Below are 23,847 nucleotides of genomic sequence, written 5' to 3'. Positions count from 1 at the left end.
ATGCATATCACCCACCACTGGATATACTGCAATAAACTTGAGCTTCTGTGCTTTGATTACCCACTATAAAACAGTACACTCTTCCATTTTATAATGCCTTTGAAGGTAATAGCTTGACTAATCAAACTAATACACTGCTGCTGCATCTGCAAGGAAAGACCTACATCATTAACATTAAACACTGAAAGCTGCTCATACTACACTTCACAGACATGTAAGCACCAACCAATTTTACCTTGTAGATTAAATGACAAAACCCAAAACAATCATATGTGTATATTTTGATCAGGTCAAAATTCTGTAGTAAAGATAGGCCCGCTGAGTTACTCTTGGCTACAGCTCTTCTTGCCTGTGTAGTGGAAAACAGACTATCATCTATCCAGCCCTACCCCTTCAGAACAGATTAGTGTAAATGATCCTCATTTGCAATGGTAGGTAACACAACACAGATTATTATTCTGTGCTACAGGGGTTTGTGTGGACTCTTCCTGTGGCATGAATCATTAAACAGGTGACTGTAATCTATACAGACAGCTAGGTTCTCAGGGTGAGGGCAAGCTATCTGATGCTGCCTAGAGACCAACTGAACTGCTCTGCTTCGAGGACAAAGCTCAGATTGCTCACCATCTAATAAGAAATAAAACAATAGAAGATCTGTCTAGCATTTGTATTAACAGGGTTATTTTGTAATGATGGAAGATGAATCCTTATTACTTTGTCATCAGAAGTATAAAAGCTTTACTCTTGAAGTCTATCTTTTAGTGTCTTTTAGAATTGATTTCAAATACTTTAATCAAATGTAAGGTCCTGTCTGGGTTTGGCACCTCTTTATATATCTCAGTTACTCTCCTGTTATGACCAAACATACTTCATGAGATTATCAGGCACCCCTGTTATCTGTTTCAAAGTCATGACTAAAAGCTAAAGGTGACTGTGCAGAATCACTAACACATTTTAAATCACTTCTCAAAAAACACTTGTAATTTTTTAAATTTGTTTCATTCACTTTTTGTCTGTTCATTTTTTATCGTCTCTGAAATACTTGCTTTGATAAGTGACTTTAATTACTTACCATATTTTATGTATGTACTGTACTTAGTAATTCTGTTTTTCCAAAGTGCATTATCAATATTATTATTAAGTTATTGCCAAGAAAGGCTGCAGATGCAGCATCAAGTCTGTAGTGTTTATATAAATGTGTCCCTAGATGTATCATTTTGAGGTAAAACGCAGAGTGAGCTTATTTGGAGTTGCTGTGAGCCAAGAATATCTCCAGCCAAACAGAAAGAAAAAGACAAATTACAAAACCAAAATGGTCAATCTGCATTGTTGTGACATTCTGCAATCCAAGTAAAACAAAGTAAAAACACCTGCTCTCCATTAATCTGAAAATCCCATGCAGTGTGCTGCAGTAACCCATGGCAACTGCCTTTGTGTCAACAGAAATCTTGGACAGGCCAGCTCCTGTAGAGTGTGCACTACCATTGGCTGGCTGAATGAATGACTTGCAAACTTGTCTATCTATTATGCATGTCAGTTTACCTTTAGTGTGTTCTTGAGCTCATTTCAGGTAAGCACAGCAGAGAGGTAGCCTCTGCCTGCATCGAGACGCCGGTTGAATATCCAGGAAAACCTCCGTTGATCTGGGTAAGCCTTTCTTTTTATGCTTTGATACTTTTTTGTGACTTTGTGTTTCTGTTAACTCTAATGAGCTACATAACACATGTTCATAATTTCTAGAAAATACACTTATATAACCTATCATGAGTCTGCTAAATTTGATTCATCTGAATGTCTTCAAATTATTGGATCTGTATAAGTAATCTCTTTTAAAAGTAGGGAAAACTATCTCATGAAAAGTTATTTTATGCACTTGATTCAGAAATCCACCCTAAGAGGAGTTAACTATGGAGCTGATTGGATCCACTCTGACAGCCACATATGCTCGGCCAAAAACCAGTCACTTCCTCCCTGCCATCTCCACCATGGCATCCAGCTATCGCAACACCCAGCCTATCTTGGCGATGAATCCCAGTGCCAACCAGTGGAGGACCAACAGTTACTACAAGAGCAGCAGTTCTATCCCAACCCCGTCTTCCATTCAACGAGAGAATTTAGATCTGGTTCGAGCCAAGACCATGTATAACCCATCCAACAGGAGCACACTGACTACCCGTTACACTCCCGATGACTGGTACAAGTCCAACCAAAGCAACTACAGGGAGTCTGAGTCATCCCGGAAAAGTGCAGAGAGACTGAGAAGAGACACCATTCGGCTAATGCAGGATAGAGAGCAGCTGACCAGACGAACCCAGGAGAGTACCAGCAAGAACATTGGTGAGCGGCTCAATGACATCGTCTTCTGGAGGTCTGAGCTAAGCCATGAGATTGACAACATGGTGACAGAGATAGCAGCCCTCACTGAGGTGAAGAGGAGGCTAGAGAGAGCCTTGGCAGAGACTGAGGGGCCCCTTCAGGTGAGGATGGAAGGAATATACTTCAGTGAGTGTGTGTTATCTTGAATTTGTCCTCTGGTAAGTACTATCAGAGTTATTTCACTGGAAATTTCTCAGAAAATATTTACATTTCTACAAGGAGATTTATCTTGAAATCATTAGTGCACTCGCTTTATGCATACTTCATGCATATCACAGTATCTCAGGATGTGTCACAGTATCTGTGGTAAAACAGTTTTGACTTGGGTGGCCGCTTTAGTTGTAGCAACAGTCACTCTCTCTGGTCCTTCACAACACTTTAAAATGCTGCAGTTCTCTTATTGGGTCAAATGAGGTCACCTCAGTGAGCTCTTACAACTTCATTGGTCATTTGTGTGAGTCAACTTGATCTGGCTGGAGATCTAATGACATAGACACCTTTCTAGATCATGTGGCAGGAGGCTTCATTGGTGTTTTCTACAGGTAACTGAAACTGGAGAATGCAGGTGAACCATTGTATTATATATACAAACCTATCACCAAACAAATTGTAGATATTGGACTCAATATTGTTCAAAATTACCAATTCCCTTCAATAATAACCTTGATTTTGTTCAATATCAAAGTTTTCAAAAATCTTGATTTATATGTCTGCATTTGGCAGCCAAGGTGTCTGATCTCCTGCTACATGCCAATCCACCAACCCGACCTCCACATCTTTATTTTCCCTATCGTCACATAATAGGCACATGCATAATATTGATAATATTATAATATTAATACTGCATGTAAATCGTGAGTCATGGAAGTGTCCAATATGAACATAATTCCTCAGCTATAAGAATGTCAAAACAAAGTAAAATACTATATATCAAGTGACTTTTAATTATGCTTTTTATACAACCTTCTCAACTTCGTGTAGTCATGATCACTTTGTCAATAGGTGTCTCAAGAGTGTTTGTACCACAGAGAGAAGCGGATGTCCATCGATCTGGTACATGACGATGTAGAGAGAGATCTCATAAAGGTAATATCAAAGCATGTGTCAAAGTGTATGCATTTGTGATATCTGGTAACAACCTAATAAATGAAATAAGCAGGTTGCATCTCTTGTATTTACCTGTGGCTCAACAAGGAAGTGGAAGTCATAAAATCATGTCAGGAAAGGATGAGGCGACATCTGGACAGGGCCATCGCTCAACTGGCGTGAGTGTGGAAAATGATAAATGAACTATTACTAAATGCAGCATTGTATATCATGATTATTTCCAAAAGTACAGAATGAAGGTTGACATTTATTGTGAAATATTTTTAAGTTTTTCGTTTCTGTTGTTTTTTGTGGTTCTTTAGGTCAAACCGGGCAACCCAGCATGAATTAGAGAGAGACATGAGTGACAAAATGACAGCTCAGAGGATAGATGACAGGTGTCATCGTCTGAGGAACACGTCAGATGGTATCGGCTACTGTAGAGGGATTGATAGATTAGACCCTTCGTGAGTATAGCTTCAGTGATCAAATAAAAAATGTTTAATATTATCTTGTTATATCACATATTCCTCACATTTTTTAAACCAGCTTGGAAGAGAGGATGGTGTCCAGATAAATTGTCATCAATCAATCACAGAAAAGTGAAAAAATCATATCATAAAAAGTATCTGAAAATGTTCTACCCAAGTCTTCTCCATATACAGCATGTTCAAAGACAGTGGGAGTATCATCCTCCAACAATGTGTCTTTCTTTTCTTTCTGTCAGACTCTCTCTGCCAGACTCGTGGTCCAAGTTCACAGACGACAACATCCTGCACTCCCAGAGCGAACGAGCCGCCTCCCACAAGCTCAGGGACGAGATAGAAATCCTGCTGAACGCCACGTCCAATGAGATGTGGAACCAGTTTAACAATGTCAATGTCGCCTTCACCAACCGCATATCAGAAACTGCTGACACTAAGAACAGTCTGCAAACCCACTTGGCAAAGGTTACCATTATATTTAAATTTTATGTGACAAGATCATAATTTCTTGAATCTAATTTAAATTTTAGTTTTCTACTTTTTGTTTATTTACCACAGCTCTGTCCTGATCTGATTATGTTTTATGTAAAAACTACAAGTAAAAAAAAAGAAGTAGGTTGAAGAAGGCGATCACATGGCTCTACTTATAAAGAAAAAGACAGAATCCATTTACTGTCTCACATCAGTGGGTAACTAAATTTAAATTTATTAGGAAGAGATCATGTGTTTGTACCATTCCCTTTTCTTTTCTACACACACCAAAAACCTTTGGTGAGTTTAGGTGATATATTAGGCACCATCTGCAAAAATTGTGTACATCGCACGAATGTCAGATAAGACAAAATAAATCTTTGTTGTCTACTAGATGGCCTGCAGTGAATTGTGTTCATATTTACTGCAAAACATTTATGTCAAAAGAGAGGAATGGTAATAGATTCTGCTTTCATTGCTTGTGCAATATTCTACACTGGATCCCATTGTTCTCTGGTTAATTGCCAGGGGTTACACTCTGAATCCATATCAGCAGTTGGATGCGCTTACACACTGACAGCAGCTGTGATACAGGGCACACAGTACTTAATAAACCTCAGTCACTGTCGTTTGCAAAGAGTAGTGAATCGCTGGAATTAAATTACATCAAATGAGTTTGGACAGAGCAGGCTTGTGGAGCTCTGTGTTCAACTGATTTGAAGCTTGCAGTTTTCAGGGTTTTTTATTTGACTTGTTCTTTTCCTCTTCACTTCAGACTGTCACGTCTTTTTCCTTCTCTTGTCAATCACTCCTCTTTTACCTTAATAGCCACGAGCTGACCAGCTATTTCCAAGAATGAGACACTCACACTGTTAAAGCCATGATTGAACAATTACTTGATTTTCAGTCATTTCACACTGTGTCCTTCTTGTCTCCTCACCCAGACTCTGCAAGAGATTTTTCAGACTGAGATGCTGATTGAGTCTCTGAAGAAAGCCCTGAGAGACAAAGAATCTCCTCTGAAAGTGGCCCAAACCAGGCTGGAGGAGAGAACTCGCAGACCCAACATAGAGCTCTGCAGGGACAACCCACACCACAGGTAGCTACAAAACTAACATTGCTTTTCCAGTGGGAAGTTTACATATTTGTAAGTGTCATTTCCCACATGGGATGTAAATAGATGGTTTCTACAGACATTTCCCTAAAATTTCAAGTTCAAGATTGTTGAAAGTTGAAGATGAAAATATTCAAGTTCTATGAAAAAAGTTCTATCACTGTATAGTTTGGGATGAGAAGTATCCATTTTAATGTATATAATATGTATCTAAATACATTTCTATATTTGTTCATTTGTTTTGAGCATGGTCAATTTGAAATAAACTGTCTGGCTAGCTAGCTAGAATGATTAGCTACATAATTAGACTTGTAGTTATGAGAGACAAAACCAGGATTTCATAAAGTGAAATAATCTGTTTTACATTAAGTAGCTTGTTAAACAAAACTTCATAAGAAACATTATACTACAATGACAAATAAACCATTAATTAGCCATAGAGTACAATTACATAATCATTAAGCTGGCTAACTGTAACAACTACTGGTAATGTTAAGAATGACACACAAGCAAGCAGCAATGCACTTTCTCATTAACCTACATTGATTGCACTGATTTTCAGAGGGATTATTTTCCCCTACAAATTATTTAATGCCATCAGAATAATTAAAAAGATGTTTTAATCACAATCACATAATTCTACAAATAATAACATTTTAGCCTATCTCTGTCTCCAGCATAACAAAGACTATAATAATATTACAGAAGGTAATGTTTTTATAGACTGCAGCTCCTAATGTCATCCAACTACATGTTTCCTTGTTGTTCATTTCTTATGCTTCTCTTTGTCCTTCCTTGTTAAGACTTGTGGGTGAGGTGAGAGAGATCGAGGACACCATTCATAAGCTTCGGGAGAGGCTGATGGAGGCGGAGAACACTCTGCAGACTCTTGTCAAGACCAAAGTGACCCTGGAGCATGACCTATCCATCAAGGCCAACTCACTGTTCCTGGACCAGGAGAAGTGCATGAGCATGCGCAAGAGCTTTCCCAGTATGCCCCGTCTGGTGGGCTACACCTAAATCAAGTCAAAAAAGACTTGTAATAGACAGAATTAAAAGTTTTAATGGTTTTGAAGTGATTTAGAGGGTGGTGTGGGTGATTTGAATGTATACAAAATGAATTAATGTTAAAGGCACTGATGTCAAAATGTGATTGTAAAGAGTGGTCTTCATAGTTTTGAGTAGTGTTCCGGTAACATACTTGCAATATATGATAATAAAATATAAAAATAAATTATATAATGTAGTGATATTGAAGAACCAACCTCCTGAGTATGAATAGTTATTGTATTTGATTATGAATGAACGATCATGTATCTGCTCTGTGACAGCGTGCACAAAAATGACATACAGCACATTTTCAGTCTATTTCTGGAATGTAAGCTGTTGTAACCCTTGCTTTTAACACCATGTGCAGTAGTATATGATGCGGTGTGACTATCCCTCCAAGCCATGGTTCTGTGTTTTTCTTTGCACTGTATTGGTGACAGGCTACAGTTCAGTGGAGCACAAACAGTGGTCCTGGTAGCACATGTGACAGTAATCTCCAAACAAACAAGCCTGGATTAACACATGCAGCACAGCAAGATAGGAAAACAAATACACGCCTCTCTGAAGACTCACTCATATCTGTCAGCTTAAACTGACCTGAATGTCACCTCAGAGGAGTGGTGACATGTAAGAAACTGATTTGACAGTGGGAATTCAAGAAAACACCCTCCACTCAGGTCAAGTTCTGTGCATACAGAAATATGGATTGTGAAGGACTTTTATGTCTTTATAACCAACCTCTTTAATGACTGGTGTGGCCCATTACTCATTACCTCACCCCAAGGAGGAGCTGGGCAAATAACTTTTAAGTTACGTATAAAGCCCCACACCTATTCAATAGGCCTTGATCACCCACACTCACTTCTGAGCCTCTTTATTACATCCCTCTGCTTACTGATGGCCTCAAGTGGAGGGAGAGATGGCATTGAAAGAATTAACCCTGGCTTGGACCCACACATATAAAGATGTATGTGGAGTATCAATTTCATTTCATTCTGTTTATTCAGTCAACACCGTTCATAGCCTGAGTACACTATGGACACTATCACACCTCTTGACCCAACCCTCCACTACTGCATGCACTTCCTGCCTAACCTTTGGCTCTACTGAGGAATGTAAACTTTGCATGAATCACCAGTACTGTTAGAGTTTAACATGGTCTTTTTCTCCACAGTAGTTACCACATATCCAATCGCTAAATTGATCTTCACTATCAGATCTAAGGAGTGATGACATCAACAATGTGATTTGAAAACTCAAACTGCACTTTTGTTACATCATGACAACTCTTTAATTCTTCTAAACAGTCAGGTGCCCATATGAGCATTTAAACAGGTTTTGCTTGCAGTAATAATTCCTCCTGTTCATACTGACTATTAGAAGATCCCTTACAAATGCACTAACAGTGTAAGTGATAAGGGGCAAAATCCACAGTCCTTGCTTTTAAATGTATTTAAAGGTTTATCTGATGGTAATATGAGCGGACAGCCATCTGAGTTAGTCAAACAAAGTGGATATCTTCCAAAGTTAGTGATGGACAGTGTTATCTTGTTCAGCTACAATGGATGAATTGTTATAGAAAGGAAAGGGGAATTTGGCACCAAAAAAGGTAATAACTTGATTCGACTAACTTTGATGGCTGAAGCCTCATATTAGCTTCAAATAAACTTTTAATGTACTACTGTGTTCGATTTAGTAGCATCTATTGGTAAGGGTCTCTTACTGGTCAGAATGAACAGGGAGCAATACAAATTTGTGTCAATGTTCATTTGGGCACCTGACTATTGTGTTATAGCTCCAATAGGAAAAGATATGCCTTAAAACCAAAATATGTCACAGTTTGAGCGAGTGCCTGCTGACAACCTAAAGAGAAGTTGGACTCAGATGCTAGCTGTGCTGGCATAATAATAAAATATGGAATCTAAGATTTAAGGTTTAAAACTGACTCCTCTTAAATCCTTTTAGTGACCGCAATGTTAAAGTAAAAGAAAAACATCTCTGTACTGTAAATAGAGAGTAGTTTCACTATATAGTTTCCTGACAGGAGGGAAGGAGTGACCATAAAGATAAACCGCACAATGAATATGTGTCTTACTCGCACTTTGATTTGGGTGTAATGTTTTACAAGTGTATTGTAAGTCATAGTGAGCTGAGAAGTTCTCTCTGCTGTGCAAACATCCTTGTGTTTGACTACAACCCTCAGGAGCAAATCAAAGGCAGGAGGCCCCTACCATGGTTTCCTACATGTATGTGTGTGTTAATGTGTGTGTGGGCCTTCGTAGTCTACTCCTGTGCCCAGGCACATTCCTGAGCCCCAGTACTGCAAAGAAAGGCCCCCTGTTGTCTAGCTTACATCAAACGACTCCCTGCTCTCATCGCCACATAATGAAACATACTGACAGATAGCAAAGAGTTTAGGGTTTTCTCCCCTTCATCTGTCCCCTTTTGCTTCCCCCTTCCAACTCTCTCCCATTTCTATGGCTCAGAAATACCTAATGGAGGTACCCATGAAAAGTCAGTTCAGTTAAGCGGGATGTTTCTATCTATGTCTCTCATGCTTCGTTTGAGGTTATGGTTCTCTTCTTGGATAGTACACAAATAGGCCTTTCTATTTGACCTCCTGTGCCACCCCCGCTTATGGGGAATGTACTCTGGAATTCTTCTTGCAGTCCAAACATATTGGCAGTTTATTTTTAACACTCACTCTTGTTATAGATGCCCTGTGCCCCGTGTTATTTTATGTATTTTACATACCATCATACCATACTAAAGAGCTGATCTCAGATCACTTGAGACCGGTGTCAGTCACTGAAATTTCTGTACTGTAATTACAGACCTGGACTGAGTGTACATCACTGAAGAAGAAAGTGGTGAACGTCATGGAAACACAAAGTGCACGTTTGACAATATATTACCACTAATTACCCCCTTACGGACACTTGATTCTTACTTTTAATTTTTCCTAGTCCTTAGCCAACCCATTTTAATCCATTTTGGCCACTAGAGGCCAAACTAGGAGAGAATCACACACAGCCCTGACATATCATCAAGCTATAAAGTTGTTTTGCCAACTTGTTAGCAAGAGATCTCCTACTTGCACATTAAGCGGATAGAGAGCAACATTATCTTCCACTTGGAGTCGTATTTCTGGCCAACTAATGTAATTCCAATACTCATGGGGCACTTTAGCTCTGTTTTGGTCTATACCAATTCCTGAGATTAATGTTTGGATCTTCAGCAGCTAGATGTGCTCTTTATTCACCAGCTAGTAGCTACAAATGACTTTCTGTAAAGTAGTGTATGGTATGGTGCAGTGGGTTTATCTGAAAAGGGCTTCCTGTTGATGCCAGAAACAGAGTTGATGAGTGTGGTTAGATTCAGCCATAAAGTAACATAACATTTATGTCTTTTAAAAACAAAAAAATGAGCTTAAAGAGGCTAAATTGTTGTGCAGAGCTGCAGAATGTGATGATACTTTGTGTGAGTTCATCACTACTGATACAAGAGAACTATATTGCATTAAATGTAGATATTTGGTTTAATGTTAGTATAAAAAATGATGCAGCTTTAGCTCTCACACTTAATGTTATTCTGTGCTCAAATTAGAATTGAACAATTAAATAACAGCCATTTTCATAATATGTCATAATATGTAATGCCTCTATTTTTCAACAGGATACAATTTGAAACCCCACACTTTGCACAATTAATGTATCCAGTATTTCCATTACGACAGCTTAATTTGGACCTTTGTCTTATACATTTAAACATTTACCACAGTAACGAAATCATATTAAATTGAATCATCTTCAAAGCGGATAATCAAATATAATATGAAGGCACTCAACAGTCCAGCCAGCTGACGTAAAACAGTAGAACATGAACTACATCTAATCCTATGCGTATGTGTGTACAAAGTCAAAATGAATGTTACATGAACCATGGAAAATATCCAATTATAATGTTGCTGTCATGTAAATGGCAGTGGAATGTACAAATGTAGTTTATCTATTTTGCCAGGAACATGGATTGACAACATAAATAATATAATATATGTGAATGACATGGGAGATAATGTTATATAAATAACAAATTAGTGGAAACTTTTTATGGGTAAAAATTGATTGGACAATATCCAAATTACCTAAAAATTTTGTCATGTTATGGCTTTTACTAGCATACCTAGTTTGAGCTCTATGATAGGGACCATGTTTCATTTCATTTCTTTTATCATCCTCCTTTTTATCGACTCAAACTGCCCGAATGCTCAATTTGGACTGAATGCTAAACATTCATGGGAACCAGCTCTTCCTGTGGCTTTTGGATCAGTGCCAAAATTCAGAGTTTTCTCCAGAGGCTGTTTGACCGCGTTGTCGTTAGGCTGTAAAGTTTGTTTAAAACTGTTTGCAAGAATGAAATAAGAAAAGAAAGTAAGTAAGTATCCGTTGAGTAATCAGCCTAGTAACTGTTACAAGATAGAGAGAGGAAGCTGGAGACAGACAGATAAGCCGCATAATATTCTGCGTGGTTTCCCATCCCAACTGCCAACCACATTTACAGTGGCTTTATAGTTGTGTGTGACTGTCTGCTGATCCTTGCTCACATGAGAAATCTTTACCTCCCTACACTTTTATTCAATCAACATTATCTTCCCCCAGCATTCTGCACATAACTGTCTCCAACCAGGGAGCCATGATAAGCCAGAAAAGCCCAACTGCCAACCAAAGTTCAGAGGTCAACCACAACGACTGGTACACGCAGTGCCAGAGAAGAGATGGGAGTCTTTAGGGTCATTTTTGTGATTGAGAGGAATTCTGGAACAATCCATAGCTATGATCTGCGAGTCTTATTCTTTTCTAGATAAAGGCCCCAACCAGAGGGAGTGGGTGGATAACAGAAAGACACAGAGGTCAAGATACAGCACTGCAGTTTTTCCTGCTGAATCACAGTGGGATGATGATGACTGTGAGCAATGCAACTGTAGTCTGACTTAAAGCAACATTCATCACATTTTTGTATTTTTTATTTATATATATATCGGGTACCAAGGGAACAGGCAAAGTGCAGGAAAAAAAACACTTTAATCAATTTTCAGCTTTTCCTGCTCACTTTCATGCTTATACTCCACATCTTCCCACGTTAACAGATCCAATGACTCAGAATAATGTGTGTGAGTGATCATGACGATTTCAATGTGAATGTTTGATGACTAAGCTTTTTATATTCTACAAAGCAATGTTTGAATGCTAGGGTTCTCTTAACAGCGTTTCTATATGCACACATCCATAATGAGTTTTAAGAGTTAGAATTACGTTGCTAATTTATGAGCATAAATTTAACATTTCTTTGATAATATACTGTATCAATGACATACTGTAGCTATCTTGATTTGGTTTGGAAATTAAACCTTTCACCTTGTCACTGTTATCTTGTTAATCTGAGCTTTCAGTTGAATTTGCCCCTAAGACTAAGCTATTTGTACTCATATGGCAGGCAATCTGTTGTGTATTTAGTGTATTTTAGGAGGACAGGCCTCCCTGTACAACCCTCTTTGTTTTGTCTACTGTGATTAAAATGTGATGACAAGACAAGGGTTGTGAGTAGTTTAAAACGTATCTGCACACAAACAAACAGACTGTATTTACCTCTGATCTCTCTTTAAGCCCGTCTGTCTCCGTGTCTACTCACATTGTCTGTGTGGCTTTTACTCATAACCACTCATGTACAATTTGCACGCTTAATATTGCAAGTATTTGCTGCTGCTATTATTGTAGTTATCATGTGCACTCATCTTGTACTTACAAACTCTTGCGTCTGTGCATGCAATACTTGTATGTGCTAGCATTGTTTGAATTAGACTAGCCAGGTCTGTAAACAGTTAGGTAGACCAATGTGAGTTGAGAAAGGGGCAGTCCGACTCTGAGAGGGCTGCAGTAGGAGGGGAGCTATTAAACAACTGCAACTCAGTGGACCGACAGACAACAACACTTCACATGCTGATGAGGGGACATAAGGACTGACCCACCTTAGACTGACAGCTGCCACAACCTGACACAGAAGGCAGAAAGGCCCATTCCCCAGTGGTAGATCTGTGACGCACATAGGCCTTCCCCCTGACCTGTAAGGAGCATCAGCTGGATCCGCTGTCTCTAAGTCAAGCTGAAAAATAACTACTGTAAGTATAAGCCACTTATTCAACACAGTTTACAGCTAATGGAAAGTGATTCAAGCCAAGATCAGTGATATTGCAAATAATGCAATCAAGTAAAAGGAGGCAGCTTGTCACATTGTTTTAAAATCAACAAAATTGCATTGAGGACATTTTACTGGGAGTACTGTTTTTCGATCTCTCAAAAGCTTTTATAGATTTTATAAATTATTTTAACAGAAAAAAAGAAACACCACTCATGATAGCCACATCTATTTTAACACTCTCTACTCTCTTGGTATGTGGATGGAGTTACTGTAATTCAATCACGTCTACTCTCCAGCTTCATGCCCCCCGGCCGAAGGCACGCTCACTGTCTGCCGCGCAAACTTGGAGATAAGTCATGCAGTCTTAACGACGGAGGTGGAACGTTAGACGCTGTTCCAGATGTAACATTATTCAGTATCTCGGTCTGAATGTTTGTTATGTGGCTCTCCCCAGAAAGTTTGGCTTCAACCCCGGCTTCACAAACGCAGTAAACTTAACACTCCCATGTCTACCCAGCCCACTGATTGTCAGTCTTTTACAAACATTGACATATAAGGGATGGGAATGGGGAGCGCCTACGCAGGAACTGCAAAGTTTTAACAAGACTTCCCCTCTACATGTTACTGTAAACCTTTACTGTTGACCAGTTCACAGTTCACACAATAAGAGTTAAAGCCTGGTTGCTCATTCTGTCGACTCTCTCTCTGATGATTTGGTAAACACCAGAGTTCCACAAGGTTAAGTACACAACAGATAATCATATCAGACAAAGAGGCACTTCTATACAGAATGACAAGAATGTCACATACTTTGATAAGTGAGCGGCCATCAACCTCTCACTCAGAGCTGCACTTCATGTCTGTGATCTGCTCTTGTAACTGTCCCTTTCGTGCATGTGTGGACATGAGCACAGCAGAAAGGCCTCCGTTTTCATGCCAGTGTGTGAGAAACTCACGGCTAGGCATCCAGGAAGTGTGAGCTAAGTGATGAGGAATAGAGAGTGGATGTTGACAGGGGTTATCTGAGGTCGGACGGCTCCTAAGCTCCTCCACCAGCCCGCTGATGAGGAGCAAAGTGTGTGTCTCGTACTGTTCCGTCCATCGAGGAAGCCCAGTATTTTTTGTACAGCTGGAGACAGACACTTTCTAGAAGTGAAGGAATATAGGTTTGATAACTTGCAGACATATTTCAAGTCACAGCTTTATCAGCAAAACCACAAACATCACATTTGGAAATGATGCCTTTGTCATGCAAGTCTAAAAGCTGCCTCTGCTGAATGATCACTGACAACACACTTAGGTTAATCCTGTATATTATAGTGCAGTGCCGGAGAAGATCCAATGGGAGGTGGACATACCCTGAATGTATTTCCTGGACTTCTACTCATTGCAACAGACATATTTATATGCCCAACTTCACTGCATACTTTTACATGCACATTAACAACAGAGGCTGTAGTCCCTGTTTATGGTGGAACACTAACTCACTCCCTTTAGAAATGAGTCATGTCAAACAGAGGAGAGCCCCAGATGCTATCACTTACTGGTGGTACGCTGGGCATACCCATCCACACTTTCACACATACTGTGAGTCACAAGGCTCACTACATGGTCGGTAGGGGGGAAAGACCCACACTACACTGCATTACAACAATGTTTGTGTTTTTTATTGCCAAGGCAACGGAAAGAAGAGTTTACAGAGAAATATCCCATTTTGGAAGAAAGCCAAAATACCTTACTGTACAGTACTACAGACCAAAACAATGTAATTAATCAAAAGCCTTATTCTTGCTTGGCTAAGAGTAAAACAAATGTAATAAGCAGTCAGGTCTAAAATATAATCAAGCTGAGTGTTATGTCAAAATGTTCTGATTTAATTATAACTAGTAACATATTCAAATATATATTATTTCGAAAATGCATTCTGGATATGACTTCTACTATGCGTAAATTATAGGTAAACAGAGCAAGTAACACCAAAAAATATTATTCCAAAGAGCAGTGCTGTGCTATTTGTACAAGTTGTAATAAAAGCTGGAAACAGATAGTAGAAAAGAAAATCCTCGAAAGCAGATAGCTGCGCTCCGTTACCACAAGAGCAAAAACAATGATCAGTCAGGTCACTACACATACACTGGTAACTAAGGCAACCCATGCGCTATTACGCATGGCGCGTCTATATTGGGAACCTTGGCTGTTTACCAGAGGGTCACTCCATGACGCAACGACGCACGTAGGGCGTTGTTCTTCCATAATGAGACACTTTATAACAGAACGTCAGCCTGGCATCAATCTAGTCTGAGAGCGACTTTGAGAACTGAGGGACTATCGCTGTTGGACTCTTTTGGAAAACTTGATTTTACTCCTTGCAAGCCTGAACCGCTCTTTTTTGTGGAAATAAAAAGCTCTCTGCTCGAAGTAAGTGGACTTTGATTTCCTCTGAACTTTCATACATTCAGCTTCGCTCACAGTCTGTCTTGAAGGATTAATGAAGGAAACGCGCTTTTAGTTGGGAGTCACACCGCTCCGTTGCGCGCACAGGCAAACAGGAGGATTTAGCTGTCATTACAGAAAGCTTGTCATTAAACCTATTTTACAATCAAAAATGTAAAGGTTTTGTTTTCGATAAATATACTGACACTGTGGAATTTTACTTGAATGCTCCATTTTATGTGTTCTTGCATCGCTTTTAAAATATCCTCTAGAGATTAAGTCATTGCTGATATTTTCATTTTTTACATGACACATACCGACAATCCGATCATATAAAACCAATTCAAAAGAACAGAAATATGAGACAAGCTCTCGCGAAAAATACAGACAGAATTATAAATGAGGCGATTTTCATAGGCAAGACCAGCCGCAAAGTTTAATATGGTATTCAATCTTGCTGCTAAATTCTATTCCACCACATGCATTACATTAATAATGACTAAATGTGATGTTATTATTGATTATTATTGATTACTATAGATGATTTACATGCTTTGTAAACATGGACCCTGACTTCTGACAGACGGATCCAGATTAAGTTTCTCAAAATCTGACCACAAACCTGCTGCACCGACACACCCATGTCCCACCAATCTGACATCTACAAACACACACACGCCCACACGAGCCCACACACACACGCACACGCACGCACGCACGCATGCAGACCGATATACAGACACGCTGACAGAGAATGTATTCTCTTCTTATTATTGTCCAGACTGCCTGTAAAGATGCTGCTCCTACTACTGGGAATCATCCTCCTGCACGTAGCTGCTCTGGTTCTCCTGTTTGTGTCAACAATTGTCAGCGTGAGTAAACTGTTGTGTTTTCCTTTTTAAAAAATAATCCTTCCAATACATTTTTGAGTAACATGTAGAAACATAATATATTCACCACGAGCCACATCACCAATACTCAAAGGAATAGAAGATTATTATGAATGAATATAAACATATACATAATTAAAAAGCACTATTGAGGATTACATAAAGAAAGATTCCTCCAGGTAGAAATATTTCACCACTTCTGTTTTTTAAATATATATAATTAGACATTTATTTATGATTAGTAAATCCATGTATTATGAATATATTATGAATATATGCCAAATAAACTTTTTCTGATCAATATGGTGCTTCCTATTAATGATCAATTTGTATGTTGTTGACAACAGGTATGGGCATCAAGTGAAACTGGCTCCTCAGACCTCTGGATAAACTGCTCTACTGCCAATGGAGGATACCACTGTGACCCAGCATCCACTGGAGGTCAGACACCTGCTTAACTTTGTACTATTTGCCAATGTTAACTACTTACTTAGCGGTATTTGCAGTACAATAGCAAATACTGGACATGTTAATCATTGCTCTGCTGTGAAGCTGTAATGCATTTCTGGATTTTTTTCACATATTAGTCCATTTTTAGGTTTCCTTTAGGGAACATACTCTCAATTAAAAAGACTAACAGCACTGAAACACTGTCTAAAACTATGTGCATTGATATCCATGGAGGACTCAAACTTTGGAAAATGACTTGCTGAAATCCATCATTTATCATGATGATGTGGGTGTGTCACAGCTCCTCTGGGTTTCTGGTGCCATCTAGGGCAGAGAATGTGGCAGTGCTGTTTTGAAGTGCTAGCTGATAGGCTGCCACTGTATAAATAGTCGTGGTGTGATGTCCATATTGAGGTCTCGTGTTGGAAGTCCATAGTAACAGGGGATAGGGAGTTTGGACCAGGGTGGGGCCGCTTAGAGTATTTAAAGTTTTAGATCTATGTGCGCACGTGTGTGTGTGTGTGTGTGTGTGTGTGTGTGTGTGTGTGTGTGTGTGTGTGTGTGTGTGTGTGTGTGTGTCTGTGTGTGTGTGTGAGTAAGTGATCGAATGTTTGAAAGCAGGGAGACCTTGGACTACCTCACGCGGAACATAGCATGCTGATGATGGGTCACGCCCAGTGTCAGATCATAGTGTCCAGTGTTAGTTTGCAGGGATCATTTAGACAATTTAAGGCAGCAGCTGCAGATTTATTTAGAGAGTGTCAGCCACCTCTACATGTTTAAATCAGAAGTACACTGATCATTGATTATTGACAATAGATCATTTTACTTTTGAAGACAACTTAATCAAATCTCCATTGCCTTAAAATGAATGATTCAATGAATGAATAATTGTTTTTCTACTAAATGTGCCATCACAGTGGTGCAGGAGCTGCTCGTTGATGTCATTTCTCTAGAATGAAGTGCTCAGCCAGCGTGTGTTTTGTCAGGGCAGCAGTGCCTGCATACTCTGCCAGGTAGTTGGATGGCGCAGCCAGTTTGTTTGACTTGCTTTCATTAGCACACTGACGCACAGTGTTTATTTAAGACGGCGCGTGTGCCCAGGTCTGTGCTTTGGCTTGGGGAGATGGAAGATAGTTGTCAGTTCTCACGTGGGGGCCAAGTCTGCGTTCAAAAGGGCTTTCTTAAACTTTGCTGAGCAATCAAGTCCCTTCTTTCTTGTGGTTTGAGAAGGTGAAGTGAATCATAATTGTGGTTATTTTTAGGGCAGATCTGAAACTCATGAGTTTCCCCTTGTGGTTGCCTTGGATACAAAAAATATTGGCTGGTGTTTGGCTTTGATGACGCCAGGGTGAGAGATATTCATGTCACAGTTATCACATGCTGAGCTTGAGTTCAACATCACGTCCTTACAGCCAGGAAAATTACTTCATAGAATTTACTTGCTCTAATTTTAGCTAATGAGGCAGAATGTCTTCTGGTCCTGCCCCACTTACACATGGGCCTACAGTACATAAACATAGCAGGGTAAACAGTCGGCCAGTTTTATTTTTATTGTGCACTACTTGTCAGCAGAGTGGGTTGTTGAATCTCAAAATAGAAGGCAGAAACAGACATCAACAGTTATCTTCCTGTTTGGAATTACGGTGAAAATATTTGATGTTTCTGCATTGTAATACTACAATGATAAACCGTGCCGTTCATGGAAGCTATTGGAAGTGAGTCATACCTGCATTTCAGTGATATTCTGAGCCCTGAATATCACCGCGCCTCTTGCAAGGAAATGCCTTATGTCAATGTTTTCCAACTGGTGGTCAGTGAAGGAAGGAAAGAGGAAAATATGTCTGTATATCAGAAAGCACTGATATACTGTCTGTATATAGTATCACCTATAAATAGGTGAACACTGTTCATAGTACAGGGATGGAACATTTTGCCCATTTCTCACAATGGTATCACATAGTATTATGCAACATCTGAAAAAAGGATCATCATTGTGGAATCTAATTGTTGCTCCGGTGTGGTATTCTGCTGGCTGCATTTTATGGAGGGAGATTTGCAGCAAATAGGCTGAGCGTGTCATGTTTCCTCCCATGTCTCATCCCTGAACCAATGGTCATCAGGACATACTGCACCACTGTTATGGTGGGTAACCTGACTACAGCGTGGTAACCCAACACCAGTCAATATACAGTTTCCCTTTAAATCTATAACAATGATGTATGTAAGTGTCTCTCCAGGAAAAGTGCACAATTCTGTGTAAATGGCACTGATTGAAAACTATTACATAAGTGACAGAGATATGAAGTGTTTTTAGCCTGTAGTGTTAAAATGTGGTTTGTAAAAGTCATAACATCACACAAAGCAAGTTGTGTTGTTACTGAACCTTTTCGCTTATGAGCATGAGCAGTAAGCAATAAATTATGCATCTTATCTCCATGTTGTAAGTTGCCCCCCATTAAAACACAACATGTCTTTGATTTACATAATGCAAGAGAATCAATAAACCACAGACGCCTGAGATCATTAGAGGAAACACATCTTGAATGTCATAGTTGGGCAGTGGCATGCAAACAAGTGGAGACATAAAATCCACTTTTTATAGAGTTAGAAGAATATTTACTGATGCTAGGGTAGGCCATGAGGTTGGAGGTTGACAAATTGAGGCTGCACTTCAAGTATCTTGTCACATGGCAGCACTTGTTTTAAAAAAAATCTGGCTTTTTTTGCAAGGAGAGCACTAAGACAGAATAGTAGTAGTTAAACACAAAGAAAAATAGATTTATAGATGATTCATCTATAAATCTAAGAGAGGGAAAGAGTGACTACTGAGATGGCGGGGAGGCAGCATGGATAGCCCTCAGACAAGAAATAGACAGTGCTTGGAAATCCTGGGATTCCTGGCATGGTGGCACACATGAAACACAGACACAAACAGTCAAAAACACAACCACACACCAAGATAGATAGCACAGATAGATGTCGATACAGGTGTCTAATGGGTTAATGGCCTCCTGCAGCCTGGCCTTGGAGGACTAGCTCTAAAGATCAATACAGTACATTTAGTCATAGGTCCTGCTGTGAGGGGCTTTTAGGAACAGGATACCTAGGTCTCACTGTCATGGATCCATTCCCAGAACCATTTCCCATAAGCAAACATGGATGAAGCTATAGCTCATTACCTTCTCTTTGAGAGGATGCTTAAATTCAGCCAGTCACAGCACACTTTGCCATTTGTCATTCCTCTTATCATCAATGTTATGTATGTATTATTTTATGGTTCATGATGGTCACTTATTGACAACAATCTCCTTCTCCCTTCTCTTCTTGCAGAGTGGATTCAGGCAGTCCAGGCACTCATGATCCTGTCCATCATCTTCAGCTGCCTGTCTCTCTTCCTCTTCTTTTGCCAGCTCTTCACTTTGCAGAAGGGTGGACGCTTCTTCCTCACTGGAACCTTCCAGATCCTTGCCAGTGAGTACACCCCCCCTTGACGTTCCCTCACAAATCCATTGGCATACAACACAACTGATACTCAACTGCACCGATCAAATAGACATTGCACTGGTATATTTTTGGCTAGTATCAACACAAGAACTAAAATGTTTTTTTACTCGATCCAGTGTCACTACATCAGGCTATCTGTAGTTTTGTTCTAGAATTGACTATAATTTATGCCATTAAATGTTATGAAATGAATTACAATATGCAAACGGACATCTTCAAATTCTTTATAAAACTATAAAACAGATTAAGGAAGCAACATTTTAATTTTGAGGAACAGTTCATCACTTACAAAATTCTTGTTGATCCATTTTCTGTTGATCAACTAAATGAATAATCTTTTCAGCACTTCTACGATGTGCTTAATTAGTACAGCAACCCTTGATTAGTCTGAAAATACACAACTTGAACAAATCCATCTACACAGACAAACCAATGGTGGATGCTCACTCTGCATCTTCTGTAGGCAGAGAATTAAATTATGAGCATCTGTGCCAGTAACTAATGGTTTAATGCTCTACTTGTCCATTGTACTTCATGCCCTTTGGCCAGAGAGAGGCTCCACTGCCAGTCCATTGTGTCTCCTCTTGGCAGCCCTTTCCAACATCCCAGGTTTGCTCTCTATGGTGTGCCAGCGCATTGCCTGGCACCCAGGTGCCCACTCAGCCAAACAGGAATGACACTGGGCATGCTGCCAACTGCACAAGTTGAAATGTCAGGAAGGCTGGTGGTGCGGGGGTCTGACAAACAGATCACGCCATGTCGGACCAAGGAGGTGGGCAGAGCAGGAAAGGCTTGCAGAGGCTGGATAGGGGTTCAGTAAACATGAAACACTATGATGTAATACGGGGGGTTGCCTTCTGCGAAACACTGCTCGACCCCTCTCTGCCAGACAGGGTTCATTTCAGAACACAAGACAAATAATACAATACTGCAGAGAAACATGATCCTGTAGTTGAACAATTGCCAACATAATTCACCATTCATTTCCCCCTTCCTGCAGGTTTGTTTGTGATGAGCGGAGCCATCATCTATACGGTGATGAGTCCGGCCTGGGTGATGGAGACATACTCCTTTGGCTACTCCTACATCCTGGCGTGGGTGGCCTTCCCTTTGGCGCTGATCAGCGGACTCATCTATGTCATCTTGAGAAAGCGAGAATGAGCCATCACTCCATCCCAGTGTTCCCCATAACCCCCTGCCCAACTGCAAGTGTCATCAGTCCCCCTCTGAAGTATAAGTTTGGATGCCTGAGTACAAATGGCCCATTAAGCCACCAGGCCTATAAACCCAGATCACAGTGAGGGATGTGTGTGCGCAGGGGGGGGTATTACCAAAAATCAACAAGCAAACCAACACAAAATCAACCAATACTGTCTCAGTTCAAAGATGTATATAGTATCTATGGTTTAAAACCTATTTATAACACTTTTTACATATATGTACATAGTTTTTTGTGTTGCTCTGTCAACGGATACTCGTATGAGCTTTGTTTTAGCTGATTAAGTGCCTCAGTGTTTGTTTGTAATGATGAAATAATTAGAAGCTATTTTGTTGTGTTTTCTTTTGTTTTTTGCCAAAGAATTAGTAAAATGAAAAAAAGTATCTTGAAGTATATTAACCAAAGTGCATGTATAATGATAGAACGGTTAGAAAGATTTTTTTTTTTTGTTGATGGGCTTGCTTTTCAAAAAGAGTGGTAACATCCATGGATGTAGCATAGCCATCAAATATAGATTTGGTCCTTTTCTATTTGTGAATTTGCAAGTTTGAGTGTTTTTATTTTCAGTATTTTTCTATTTCTTATTTTCAACAAAAGATGGTGCTATGTATTTATCATTCCTCTTACTGATAGCCAACATTTACAACAATTACTTTGTTATTATTTAGAGTCAAACAGCTTGCCATTAATTAAAGTGAGAATCAGACAGAGGTACACTCGTACACACGGTGCCTGACTGCTTCTTTAGGGAACACCTATTTCACACTGCAGTGTCTGATTTTTTTTCCTCATCAGCTACTGTATAAAATGAATAATTAAGTTTGGGGTGGTGCATTGATGAAATCAAAAGTCATTTGGAATGTCAGTATTATTTTGCCTTTGTTAAGAGTTGGATCACAGTTAAATTACTTTACATGAGCTTTATTTTAGATATTTTTCCCTCATTCTAATGTTGACATTCACCTTGTGTGTATGACTGTTAAAGTCTCAAATAAGCCAATTTGCCTATTGAGTAGAATACCATAAAAATTAACACTGTGGGGCATTATAGCCTAAGAAAAAAGTTTAACACTACTAGAAACAAATGCCAACAAATGAGTTGAAGCCATATAAGAAAATACTAGAGGATAGGGGAAAAATATTTAGTATTAACTCAATATGTGAGAGATGACAGAGAGGTTTGCAGTGATGATACAAATGTCTGTTTCACATACTTGAAGTTTGACATGCTGCAGTCTCTGCCCACTGACGTCTAGATGTTTTTCTCCTGTACTGTATAAAACACTGTTTATATGTTGTGCATAACATTTGTCAATCACAATCTAGCCTCAAACAGTCACTTACTCAATAAAGCTACTCTCACATAATACATACTGTGTATTCCACTGTTACAAGGGATTCGATTAATGCTAACACTTGATGCATGCAGAGTTTGAACTGACTGTTAAGCTGCCTGTCTGCAAAACGTGAAACACACATCTCTGGGCTATGAAAACATCATGTGAAAAAAAGATATGAAAAACAGAAAATTCTGAACCATTTCTAGTGATAAATCTGTAGCTAAGAGATGGATCATAAATATGAGTGCAACACAACTGAGATGCAGCATGCAACATGTACATTCCTATGTACAGTCTAGCAGAGCAGGTCTACCTTACTGTATGTGTTCATACTCTGGTAGATCAAATAAGCTGCCTTGTGCATGTGGTTGCAAATGCTGTTATGTGACTTGTGTTACACACACTGGGGCAAAGGCATGACGGTTGGCACGCAGTGCCAGACATTCAAAACATGCAGCTAGTATTTCAGCGTCAACAGTGTCGCTCACAGCATCAGAAATCAGAGGACACGGACGTGTTTTGAACACTGTAAGCAAATGTCTGTCCTCCACTTGACATTTCCAGTGAGATCCTGTATCCTGCCAAAACAGAGCTATGTTGTGTTGGATTAGAGTATTTAATTCTCAACTTACTGTAGCCTATACTAGCTATTCTGTTGTGGTTTTAGCACAATGCTCATTATTGGGTTCAGTTAGAAGAAATTGCCTCTAATGACAACTGCCCTCTTTACTGTTTTGTGTTAAGCTACAGAGTAGTCTATGCCATGTTTACACCTAAACTTCCAAATGCTCTTGATATTACCAAAGCTACTTTGAGTTTAATCATTAAAGGATGTTTCTTACCACCACGATGGAGCGTTTTGTGTCTTTCAATAACACTACACACTACACTGCATCACTGCAGTCCATTTTTAGAGAAGCAAAATCTGCCTGTTTCAATGAATGTCAACACACAACCTGTGCCAGTACTTTACAGATTATAGCTAATGGTTTGGAATAATAGCTATTCCTTTTCAAAACAATAGTTAGTCCATAATGAACACTTCTGCACTGAGCTGATGATAGGCATCCACATCTCGAGCAGGGAAAGAGTATTCTTAGGAGGAGGATTCTTCTTACAGGCCTGAGAGGTCACAGTCTCCCACTGCCTCCCCCTCTGACATACTAGCACTGGGTGAAATAGGGACGCTGCACACCAGTGTGTGTGTGTGTGTGTGTGTGTGTGTGTGTGT

At 39.5% G+C, this 23,847-nt stretch overlaps 2 protein-coding genes across 2 annotated transcripts; both read left to right on the top strand.

Annotated features, from left to right (window-relative positions):
* Nucleotides 1-1,907: 1,907 nt before the first annotated feature.
* tekt3 (tektin 3) lies at nucleotides 1,908-6,552 on the top strand. The gene is made up of 7 exons (XM_062442952.1): nucleotides 1,908-2,477; nucleotides 3,379-3,462; nucleotides 3,571-3,641; nucleotides 3,786-3,929; nucleotides 4,190-4,412; nucleotides 5,363-5,517; nucleotides 6,336-6,552. Exons 1-7 carry the CDS (start codon nucleotides 1,908-1,910, stop codon nucleotides 6,550-6,552), a joined length of 1,464 nt encoding a protein of 487 aa, XP_062298936.1.
* Nucleotides 6,553-15,081: 8,529 nt separating this feature from the next.
* pmp22b (peripheral myelin protein 22b) lies at nucleotides 15,082-23,466 on the top strand. Its single transcript, XM_062443051.1, has 5 exons — nucleotides 15,082-15,195; nucleotides 15,992-16,082; nucleotides 16,448-16,541; nucleotides 19,884-20,024; nucleotides 21,058-23,466. Exons 2-5 carry the CDS (start codon nucleotides 16,005-16,007, stop codon nucleotides 21,216-21,218), a joined length of 474 nt encoding a protein of 157 aa, XP_062299035.1. The 5' UTR covers nucleotides 15,082-15,195; nucleotides 15,992-16,004; the 3' UTR covers nucleotides 21,219-23,466.
* Nucleotides 23,467-23,847: the final 381 nt, after the last annotated feature.

This window comes from Scomber scombrus, chromosome 21 (assembly GCF_963691925.1).
Source record: "Scomber scombrus chromosome 21, fScoSco1.1, whole genome shotgun sequence".
NCBI classification, from domain to species: Eukaryota; Metazoa; Chordata; class Actinopteri; order Scombriformes; family Scombridae; genus Scomber; species Scomber scombrus.
This window is presented reverse-complemented; position numbering and strand designations above follow the sequence as displayed.